Consider the following 12,368-nt stretch of genomic DNA (forward strand, 5'->3'; position numbering starts at 1 on the left):
TTACAGAGGCCTGACTGTGTTTCTGAACGGAGATCTAAGACCCTACAACTTTCAAAAGTATCTCTATTCTAAGACATTGAGCACATCCGCTTCTTTTTAACCTGCCATACCACAGAAGTGGTAAACATAAACTCCTATGGGGAAATCTATCTAGGTGTAGGGGAGAGGTTCATAAGATGAATCCACCAGCAGCCATTTCTACCTTTGACCATTCTCTTTTATTGTACACAAAAGCCATTTTAGGAAAAAAAAAAGGAGTTCTAGTTTACACATAATTGTTTATTAACTTTGCTGATGATTTAAAAACCTTTGGTGGTATTTATAGGTGGCTATGGTAATACAGAAGCATCATTTTCTCATACAGAGCATTTTTCCTTTTAAAAAAACCAAGCACTTTTTTTAATAGTTCTGCTCAATGTAATTAGAAATGAACAATTTAAGGAAAATGGCTTTTCAGAGATTTGTGTGAGTGCAGACCACAGAGACAATTTGAGGTCTATCATCAGAACCAAGGAACAAAGAGTGATTCATCTTTATTAAGGTTCTTATTTATGCTGATTGAGATATGCTTGACCCAATGCATTTTTGGAAAATAGCTCTTATCTAATGCTCTCTATTCAGCATCAGAATGGACAAAACCATCACATTCTAAATAATTTCACTTTTGTTAAAAAAAATAAAAGGTAGTAATAATTATCTTGCCATCTTCCTTCTACACTTAAGTTTTGGGTGATATCATCAGAGGCTTCACTGACTGTTTTCAAAAATGACTCAGTTTATAGTCTAATGATGCAATTTAAAATTTGTACAAATCAATATCCATGGAGATACATGTGTATATATATATTATATATGTATATGCATATAAAGGCACACACATACGTATATATATATATATATATAGTTTAAGAAAAACCAGATAGCTCAATAGAAAATAAACTAATCAGACTTTTTGAGATGTCATTTGAGCGTAGCCTGATGATAGATATATGAGAAATTTCCAAAGGTCCAGTGCTCTCTTAATTAACATTCTTAGTCATTCTCTCTCTATGTTCACTTAGTCTGGTTGTCTCATGAGCCATGTCCCTTCAAGAATCTTTCAAATGGGGGTTGGGGACTTTCAGTCAGGCAAACAGATCAGTCTGAACTGGTTGTGAGCAAACCACAGGAAACCCTTGGTTTTGCTCCATGCAAATGTTAGAAAACTATAAAATACATTACATAAGGAAAATTTACAACAGACTAGTACCATAGGGCATAATTCATATTTTATCTCAGTGGTCCAGATTTCATGTCTTTCACAAGATGGGCTGTCTTTTCGGATAAAATCAGGTACTGTTTGGCCACTGTATTCCTCAAATTAAACATACAGTTTTTGGTTTTTGTTTGGGGGTGGATTTTTTGGATGTTCTGAGACTGTCTCCTTTAATAACTAACAAGGAAAAAGAGCTAATGATAATAATACAGCTGGCATCATAAATACTTGGACGAATCCACTTCCAAACACCCAAAGCATTAGGACTTAGTTTACAATCCGACTTTCTTCATTTGCTTCATTCCTTGCAGAATAAATACAGTTCTTTTTTTTTTTTCAGCTTATTACTGTTTCTGAAAAACAAAAGAAGGGAGAATTTGTAGTTATATTCAGTAGCAGAGCCATAAATTTACAATTGAAACCAGCATTAGAGCTGATCTAGTCCAATTCTCTCATTTTACTGATGAAAAAAACTGAAGCTCAGACAGAGATGGGGAGTTAAAGTTTACCTAAGTAGTGACCAGTTTGCTATTCCATTACGGAAATATTTATTTAGTGCCTACAAGTTAGACCAGAAAGACAGTGTAATGTGGTGGATAGAATGATATAACCTTAGAGTCACAGAAACCTGAGTTCAGATCCTGCCTCTGACACCTACTGGTTGTGCACCCTTTGCCTAGTCATTTAACCTCTAGGTACCCCCAGGCAAGTGTCAATCTGTATTTTTAGTGAGAGTACTTCACTGAGAGATCCTTAACTCAGAAAAATCACAAGTACAGGTCTAAAAAGAGATGTCAAAGTTAATGCTTTGCAACTTTCTGTCTTAAGATAAAACAATGTGCAGCTCAAAGGCTGTATGGGAGATGGCTCCCACCTACCTTTCAAGGCTTATTCATACTTTTACATATGTTTTGTTCCTGTCAAACAGATCTGCTATCTATTCACTATCTATACATCAATACATTTCCATCTCTATGCTTTTGCAATGATGGTCCCCCATGTCTAGAATTTTCTCCTTCCTCCCCACTGCCTCTTTGGGTGCCTGGCTTCCTTCAAAGCAAGCTGCGGTGCTACCCATTCTGATCCAAGCCTAACAAAATAACTTGTGCATAGCAAGTCCTTAAGGGAGAAGGATATAATTAATGAGTGATGAGTCCAGAGCACAAAAAAGAAAAAGGCTTACAGCCCTTCAGCTAAGTTCCTACCAGCAAAGAACTATTCTTAGAGAAAAGTATCATGTCAATTTATGCAAAAATTTAGGAAGCTCTTCTCATCTTTATGCATGAACTAAAGGTTAGTGTCCAATTATCTCTCTAAGCTGGAAGATAAGACTTGTGATGAGGCTTTGTGGTGAGGTGGGTCAGTTCATAGAAAATAGAAACTTACAATGCAAGATAATTTTACTTAGGTTTTTTGGGGGGAGGGGTACTTTGATTCAATTACTTTCTAGTTCACGTTCAGATGCATCAGGGGAGGTGACTTAATGTATCAAAAGCTCAATGTTCTAGAAATAAGACAGGAATTTTATGAATCTCAGACTCTCCAGAATGCCCATAATGCTTGGGCTCAGCATGGCAATACCTGACACTGTAAATAACTAGAAAATAGCATCAGTCCCACTCTTGGATTTAGTTAGATTATGAGAGAAAACTTCATTTGACCCATTCCTTCTTACAGACAAGGAAACTAATTTCAGGAAGTTAAGGGACCTGCCCAAGGTTATATGGGTAATAGTCTAAAGCAGATAGATACAACAGAAAGCATGCTGGCTCTGGAGTCAGACAACCAAGGTTTAAATCCCAGCTCTTTGAGTTATTACCTAGAAGACCTGAGAAAAGTCATGCAAATTCTCTGAGTCTCAGTTTCCTCATCTGTAAGATTAGGGGGTTTTAGATTAGATGCTCTATAAAGTCCCCTTATAATTCTGTATCTATAATCCTATGAGGAGAACTTTGGTCCTTTGATTCCAAAGCCCAGTGGTTATTTCTGATACACTATATAGCCTTTTCAGCTAATATTTATTCCCCCTCCTTGTTTTTCATCAAGCATCTAAAGATGCCTGCGATTATGGTCATATGTAATTCTTGAGAGAAAATGTAAATATGTGTATCATGGCTCATTTAAAGAAATGTACAGATGAGTGAGTCTTTCTATAAATGACCATGTGACTGATAACAAGTCTGAAGAACCAACCATCAAGGGCTGTTTAAAAGCAAACATCAAGTTACCTGTGGCTGTGATAAGCAGAATAAACAAGACAATGAACTCCTATATTTGTTGAATGAATAAATCAATCAATCAGTGATGTAGTACTAATGGCACATTCCCACTTTGAAAAAAGAATGTAACTTATCTACCCAATTCAACAAGGTCGTTGGCATTACTTTCAATCTATATTGATACAGTGGTTGTTTTGAAAGGTCTTACATGGGGCTCTTTGACCCATATAATCCCCTCCACTCAAAGACAGATATGCCTATATACATATGGGATAGCCACAACAATATATGTAACCTGCATGCAATTTTCATTCTCTTTATAAATGTAGGAGAAAGAAGGTAGGTGAATAGTGATAGGGAGGGGCTGTATTTCCCATTGTTAGGTTATATTTTCTATATTCTCTCCGTTCTAAACCTGTGCCAAGGGTGTGCTAGAGTCAACTCTTACTTGCTTGTGAGAGCTGACTGTTAAATTTTCAGTGTGAGCATTGCACATCAGAAATGGTAAAACCCTACAAATTAAGGCTTGATATATTTTTGTTGCTGTAGATTGTCTAGACTTAAGCAAGTGATTGGAAAAAATGTTAACAATTCAGACTAAACTTAAAAGTGTGTGGACTAAATTCCCCCATTTACCAGCATACTTCTGCCTGGAAGGAGTATATGTAGGAAAAAGAAAACAGTTCATGTCAGCAATTCAATAACATTGTTGGGGTAGGTTATGCATTTGATCTATTACTAAAAATGGATGTTCTTTCTGGAAAGATTCTGTTGATGACTCTTATGTAGATTGTACTTGGAGATAAATAAGAGGAGAGCCCAAAAAATTAATCGGAAAGGAATGAAAAGAGAAAACAAAGAACACTCTACCACTTCCACGGTCTTTAGATGTCTACAAGACTGGACTTGATGACGATTCCTCTGTTTCTTTCACTGTGACTTAGGTCAAGAGCATCAAGTTTGATGCTACTGGTGAGATGAGGCTAGTTGAAGATCAGCCACTCGCATTCACAAAGGAAGCTAGCTGGGCCTTGCTACCCATCCAAGGGTATTTCTAAGGTATCTTGGAATTGGTAAAGTAAAAGACATTAGTATTTTTTTCTTAAAGACATCAATGAAAATAGTCCTGGAGAAGGATGGTAGAACCAGAAAGGAATTGGGTGGAGTACAGTACAGTAAAGAAGGAAATATTAAATACTAGTAAGAATATTTTGGAACATGGGCAAATTAACAAACCATTGCCACTACTGAAAAGCTATGGTGTCCTTGAGAGGGCAAAAGAAGAGAATTCTAGAGGCAGGTTTGGTCAGGGAAATGGATAAATCTCCTTACAGATTACAAAATGTAAGGAAATTCTCAGCAATAGATTTGTGGAACTTACCAGATAACCTTTTTGCCCAGTGATTTGTCATAGCATTTCACAAACACCACGGGTTCTTCTCCTTTCTTCAGATGGGAGATTTTTTCTCTGGAACAGAAGACGACCCTATGAAAGAAAAAGGAGGTGAGGAAAGGCTACCCATGAGACCCCATCAATTCCATACAATGAAGTCAGCCAAAACCATTCAAGTCAGTTCAACAATCATCTAGACAATAGGCCTTTTTTTGTTTTTTCTCATTTGAGTTGGGTCATCTCAACAAACGAAGCACATCACAGAATTACCAATTTAGCATGGAGAATTCCAGGTCTTTGAATATAGCCTATGGCTAAACAAGAACATTTGATGAGTAATTATCCAGCCTTTGTTTAAAGACTTCTAGTAAGGGGGAGGATAAAGATATCTCCCACCTCCCAAAGCGGGTCATTCTATTTTTAGACAAATGTAATTATTGCTAAAGGTTTCTTCCACCTTGACATACAACATTTGTTTCTTTGCAATTTCTACCAACTCTTTTTAGTTCAACACTCTCGGGCCAAGAAGAACAAGACTGTGTGACAGTCATTCAAATATCCAAATAGTCTTCTCTTCTCTAGGTTAAACGTTGGCAATTGCTTCTGTTGATGCTCATGTGGCATGAACTGGTGGCCCCTAGTTATCCTGGTTGAGAGTTGAGTTTAAGTCCTACCTCAGACACATTCTGGCTGTGTGACCTTGAGCAAGTGACCTTTGATTGTTTCCTTCGAGATTATTACCTTCTGGTTTCCCTAACTTCCTTCAAGTCCCAGCTAAAACTCCACCATCTATAAGAAGACTTTCCTGATCCCTCTTCATTCTAGTGCCTTCCCTCTGTTGACTGTCTCCAATTGATCCCGTATATTTTTTTTTCCATTTAAACTGTGAGCTCCTTGACTTCTGTCAGGGACTTTTTTTTGACCATTCTTTTTATCTCTAGTGTCTCAATACCTGGCATATTTGTATATATATACATATATATGTGTATATATATATATATATATATATACATATATATTTATATGTATATATATATACACACACATATTTATACATATATACACACACATATGTATATATACATATATATGTGTGTGTGTATATATATATTATATATATACATATATATATATAAGGCATTTAATAAATGCTTGTTGACTAACTTAATTACTCAGTAACCCATATAACTCTTGAAGACCACAAGTTGCAGAATGGGTACTGATTCATATTGGTAGAGGGAATTTCCTCACCAGAAGTTCTCTCTTCTAATGAAATCACAGGTGTGAACAACTGGTTTGTTTAAAAGCCAAAACATTAAAATCCTACCACAAGTTCATTTGAAAGTGAAATCATTAGGTATAATTATGCTACCCTAAAGTTTTCAAAGTTTTATGGAAAAAGTTTGCTAACTAAATGAAATCTTGAAAATAATTTAGCTTCCTACTCTAGCCATTGCAGATACAGGGGAAAATCATTGGATTCCATCTTTTCCATGCACAGTGTCTACAGGGAATCATGCGCCAGAAAAAGTAGGAGCACTGAGCAGGGAATCAGGGATTCTGAATTTCTAAGTCCAACTTTCCTATTGATTTATTGTACCAAACTCGTAGTATGGAACTGGGAAATACAATCCCTTTCCCAGCATGTTTGTGAAGGAACTGTTCTAATAAGGATTTCTAAGGAAAACAGCCCCATTTATGGTCATACTGAATGCCTGGGCTCTAAGATCAGAGTACAGTCAGAAGATTTCTTAAGTGTCTCACCCAACACCCTCATTTTGCAAATGAAGAATGGAGACCCAGAAAGTTAGATAACTTGCCCAAGGTCACATGGCTAGTGAATGACAAAACCAGGATTCAAAAGTAGGTCTCTTAACCATAAAGTCATTGTCCCAGGTCACCTTCAAGGATCAACTGCCTATAAGCCTAGAATGAATGCACATAATGGAGAAGATAATCCTTTACATCTTCCCCTTAAATGGAGCCTGAAATGAAGTCTGATAAGATTAAATATAGTTACTTTTTCTGAGTTTCTCCTGCTTTGACTCTGATTTTCTGAATGCCAAAGCCAGTGCTGCTCCACCAGTCAGACCAGCTGAAGAAAGAATCACTTTTCCACTGCAGTTTCACCATGAGCAGTTCTCCAAGGTCTATCTCCGTGTAAATCAGGAAAGAGTAAGTCTGGTTGGTGGACATTTCAGGCCTGAGTAAAAATTCAGCACATATTGGGTTAACACATGCTTTGGGATTAATCTTCAAAGATTTTTTCCATTTAAACTGTGAGCTCCTTGACTTCTATCAGGGACTTTTTTTTTTTTTGGCCTTTCTTTCTATCTCTAGTGTCTCAATACCTGGCATATATATGTGTACATATATAGATATAGATATAGATATAGATATAGATATAGATATAGATATAGATATAGATATATATCTGACCTACTAAACTCATGGGAACACTACATTTGGTGTATCTCAGGCAGCATATTTCAAGGTTTTATATTTATATAGATTTTTATACTTTTATACTTCAATTGCATAAGCCTTAGTTTCTTCATTAGTAACACAGAAATAATGGTACCAGAAATAATAACTTTACAAGATCATCTCATATGTGATAATATATGCAAAGTATTTTATATACTTTATATTATTGTATAAAGGCAAGAAATATATTTAAAGTAACAAAGAGAAAACAGTTTCTAGTTATTGGAAAAAAGTACTCTATATAAGTAAGAAAAAAAAATTTAGCACAGAGCAGAGACTAGAGTTCTAGTTTCTTCAACCACAAATTAGAATTTCCTGGTTTACTAATGTATTTTTGTTTCTCAGGCCTGTGGTTACACAAGGGAGCTCTGCGGGATTATTTGTTCATACATGAAACAAGTTTAAATGGAAAAAAAGTTTGCTACTTACAGGGTGACAGAGATTTCCTCACTTTCAGCTATGGTGCCATACAGAGAGAGCAACAAGACCTGGTTTGTCTGCGTCACGCTTTCAGTACCAAGAAAATGTATCTTCACCTGATAGTGGAAGACTGAATGGGAAGAAAACACAGACGAATTACTGATTAAGCCTTCTTGAGGAGCCCACAGATAGACAGCTTGGAATGGACCAAACATACTACTGATAATGAAATAGGAAAGATTTATTAGCACGCACATGGAATTCACATCTGTCTGGATTATTAGTGATATGATAAGGAAAATATAAAGAAGAGGTAGGGAAAGAGTGTTGGATTTGGAGTCAGGTGACCTGAGTTTGAATACTGGCTTGAACATTTACTACCTATGTGATGGGCTAGACATTTATCCTCATTTGTACAATTAGTGGACTGAATTAGCTGATTTCTCAGGTCCCTTCCGGCTTTAAATCTATGATCCTTGTAGGCACTGAGGCAAATTTTTAAGAGGAAATTCCGCTATAAGGAAAAGGTTTTCAAAATGGGTTTAAGGGAATAAACTAAAATAAAACAAATATTTGCTGAGTTCCACATGAGCTGTGTGTAGGACACTGAACTAATGAGAGAGGGAAGGAGGAAAGGGGGAAAGGGAGAGGGAGCGGCAGAGGGAGGGAGAGGGTGAGAGAGAGAGAGACAGAGAGAAAGAGAGAGAGAGAATGAGAATATACTTCATAGTTATCAGGTATAAGAAGGCATGAAAAATGAAAGTAATCTGGCTTTATGTCCTCTTTGAGGAAGGTTCAATGCTAAAATTTCAGCCAGAATTCATGTTACACCTTAATAGGAGGATGACACAGGTGCATGTCCTTTGGATGGGGTTTGATATATATAAAGGACAATTCAGTAACAGGGCGAGAGATGATGATGACTCAACGCTATCGCTTCTTGGGAAGGGCCTGACCTACCTTTGTAGGGCATCTGAGAACGGGTCTTCAGGTACATTTTGCTGCTTCTCTTGGCTCTCACTTTATTGATCTCATAGCCCATGTTGTTGCAACGGTTTTTCCTACAGCTCAGGCACAGTCCTTTATCAAAGGCTTCCTTTGAGCTGCATCGGTAGGCCTTACTTGGATTTTCTTCATTCAGTAGGGAGTCAATGAAGAGATGAATGGATCGTTCATGAGAGCATTTCACCAGCTGATCCATATCTTGAAAAGAAAATCATGAAGAAAAAAATACTCTTTGAAAAGAAAATCTCACTCTCTAGAAAGTTTGTACATCACATGATCCATTTGCATGTTTATATTTGTTTATGTGGGGTGCTAGGTAAGATAACCTCTAGGTCCCTCCCATAATTACATGATGACCTCTATCAACTTTCAGTGCCCAGCTGAGCTTCCCATTTAGGAAGGAAGAGTAACATTCATACAAGGATGGAACTAAGTTTTACAAAATTGACCGTTCTTTTATAGGGAGAATTCCACCATTTTTTTTCTTCAGTACATTGCTAACAGTAGACACAGTGTGTGGTAGTGGATAGAGTACTGGGCTTGGCATCAAAAAGACCTATATTCAAATCTTGCCTCTGAAACCTTCAAGCTGTATGACCCTGAGTGAGGCCACCCTTTAGCTGGGTAAGGACTAAGGTACAGCAATAGAAACAAGGCTGGACTTGGAGTCAGTGAATGTGGGTTTGAATCCTGGCCTGTGTGACCTCGGGCAAGTTGCTTAACCTCCCTGGGTCTCAGTTAGTCTGACAGTCCTCTGTAGTACAATCAATTCAGAATCTGAATTTTAGAGGTTAAGGGGACCTCAGAGGTCATCTAGCCCAACCTGTGCAACTGATCAATGACCAGCAGACCTAATCTACTCAATAGCAGCTAGACTATAATCTGTGCTGGTAGTGTCCCCATATTGGGAGTTCCCTATACCATAGATATCATAGATCCTTCATGTTTATTCCCAGAAGGCTTAACAGAACATAGTGCATTTATATGACTCCATGCAGAGGTGTCAAACTCAGCCTCCTTCTACTGCCAAGACTCTTGTGTGTGGCAGAACCAGATTGAAGAGTAATTGGGAGATGTTTAACAAAATAAATTTTAAAAATACAATACAATATAGATAATGTTAATCTGTGATTCCCTAAGTCAATATGCAGCCAGCAAGGACGTATTTATATTTGAATTTGACACCATTGCTCAGAGCATTTCAGAGGCAACAACAGCCTTTCCATGTAGCAACAGCCCTCAAGGAGGTGATTACGGGTATTATTACTTTCACTTTACAGGTGAGTTAATTGAGATCCAGATCAGCTAAGTGACTTGTCTGAGGGCATATAATCAGTAATTGTTGCAGGTTGAGACAGCCCATGGGTTGGGAGTGTGGATAAAGGAGATTGTTATGAATTCTGCCAATGAATGACTATTACACACAACTATTGAAGTGGGGCAGAAAACCAGAATTCTATTTCCTGCTTTGCCACTGTGATCCCTGTTAGCTTAACATGTCATGAGTCTACACTGTGTACAATCCAGTTAAGACCCTCATTTGACCACATTAAGTATAGGGGTTGGTAGATGGTACAATAAACTGGTAGGACCAAGCATTCTTCGAGAAGCTATCTCATCCCACTTGGACTGGCCCTGGATAGCAACAGAAATCACTTTCTAGGGGATATGGAGGATACTGCCTTCACCAAGGTAAAAACTAAGAATAAAAGATGGGCTTAACCTGCTTCTAGTTGACACTTACCTCCCAGGCCTTTTGTTGCAATTTGGTTTATAGCATCAAAAAGATTACACCCCGGTTGAAAGAAGCCTCCATTAGGATAAATGTCAACATGCCCCACTGGCTTCTGGATTCCAATACTTCGGCCAGGAGATCCTCGAGTGAAGGTGTGCAATACATCTACAAAATCAGCGTCATCTGGAGAAAGGCGACTGGTAGCTTCAGCGTATTCAAAATTAGGTCCAGCAGGATCTAAGCCTAGATGAGACAAAACTGAGAGTCACCAACTACTCAAATCTGTTTTGTTTCCCCCCAAGGTTGCTTTATTTTGCAATTAAGGTTCATGGTAAATCCGAGAATTAAATTTAAATGGCAGCAGTGTTGTATAGTCAAAGGACCTAGGCTGGAACCCTGGCTGTCACAAGGATCTCAGGTAAATCAATGAGCCTCACTGGGCCTCATTTTTCTCATTTAGAGGTAGCTGGTTGCACACTGGATAGAGCACTGAGCCTAGAATCAGGAAGACCTAGGTTCAGATCTGGCCTTAGATATCTATGAGCTGTGTAACTCTGGGCAAATCACTTACCTCCTGTTTGCCTCAGTTTTGTCAATTGTAAAATGGGGATATTAACTTCATCTTTCAACAACCATAAGGTTGTTGTGAGGGTAAAATGAGATAATGTTTGTGAAAATTGCTTAGTACAGTGTCTGGCACATAGTAGGTGCTAAATAAATGCTTATTCCTTGTTTACTTTCCCCCTGAGATTAGCCATGCCCCAAATCTGACTGTACATCTTCCATCCCTGTGCATTTGCATAGATGGCTTCTTCCCCTCTCCCTCTCACCTCCCTTGTCTGGTAGGTAACACATTCTCCCCCTTGCCTCTACCTTCCAGAAATTATGACTTCCTTCAAGTCTCTACTTGGGTCCTACCTTCTTTTCAAGAATTTTCTTAATCCTTGCAGTTGCTAATATTTCCTTTTCTGTGCACATGTTGTTTCACTCAAGCAAACTATCCATTTTACATGCTTACTAAATGTTTGCTGAATTGAATAATATAGACTCAACTTCTCTTTAAAAACAGAATCTATCTATCATTTGTCCCTATAGCTGGAGGACAAATGTCTCTTCCAATCTTCTCCCCTCTCCTGTTAAAAAACCTTTGTTTTCATTCCTCCTTTGATATTTTGGTTAATTTTTATTCTCTGGCTTCAAGTCAGGGCCCTCTCAGTAGAAGATAAACCACACTCTACAGCACTGCTGTAATGGAGTATTTCTGCCCAACCCTTAACATGCCCTCCCCATCTCAGTCCCCAAAATATACATGGTTATGGCCTCTGTATTACTCTGACTCTCCTAGAAAAGGACTCCCATCCCTGAACTTGGGGCTCAATCAGAAAGGGATGTCACCTTACCAGTAATTCTATTAACTTTCCTATTTGTCAGACTTCCTGCGATGCCAGCAGCATGGGCACCAAGACTGTAGCCCAAGAGATGGATGTTGTCCAGTGGGTAGTTGAACTGCTCCTTTAAAAAAAGAAGGGAAAGATATGAATTCCCAGAGCTCTTGGTAAAATCACAAAGCCAAAGGAAACATGGCATGAACAACCATGGCAATGGGGAAAATAAATGAGAATAACTCCCAAATGAATCTATTCTTCTAAATTTTATATGTCACAGATGAAAACTGCTCTTGTTAAGTAGGACTTAATTCTTTCTCTCTGAGTTGTCCAAATTTGAGGAAGCATTGGTTGGTATCCACTTTGATCTTCCCTTTTTTTTCTTCTTTAACTGGCTTCCTCCTAAAACCTCTTTTCCCTCTTCATTTCTCTTGTTTAGAACAATTGCTTGTGACTTCCAACAATGGTC

At 37.9% G+C, this 12,368-nt stretch overlaps 1 protein-coding gene across 2 annotated transcripts in view; it reads right to left on the minus strand.

The window, feature by feature from the left end:
• Positions 1–258: 258 nt before the first annotated feature.
• The window catches only part of LPL (lipoprotein lipase), a 29,736-nt gene continuing 17,626 nt past the window's right edge, over positions 259–12,368 (minus strand). The window contains exons 4-10 of one of the 2 annotated variants that reach the window (XM_072634975.1): positions 11,915–12,026; positions 10,524–10,757; positions 8,735–8,977; positions 7,784–7,904; positions 6,888–7,070; positions 4,856–4,960; positions 259–1,608 (exon numbers count right to left, since the gene is read on the minus strand). In XM_072634975.1, the coding sequence (XP_072491076.1) occupies position 1,608; positions 4,856–4,960; positions 6,888–7,070; positions 7,784–7,904; positions 8,735–8,977; positions 10,524–10,757; positions 11,915–12,026 (999 nt within the window). In that variant the 3' untranslated portion in view covers positions 259–1,607. Of the gene's footprint in view, positions 1,609–4,851; positions 4,961–6,887; positions 7,071–7,783; positions 7,905–8,734; positions 8,978–10,523; positions 10,758–11,914; positions 12,027–12,368 lie in introns of those variants that run through there. The other variant, XM_072634974.1, reaches the window with a different exon arrangement.

This window comes from Notamacropus eugenii, chromosome 1 (assembly GCF_028372415.1).
Source record: "Notamacropus eugenii isolate mMacEug1 chromosome 1, mMacEug1.pri_v2, whole genome shotgun sequence".
In the NCBI taxonomy this organism is placed as follows: Eukaryota; Metazoa; Chordata; class Mammalia; order Diprotodontia; family Macropodidae; genus Notamacropus; species Notamacropus eugenii.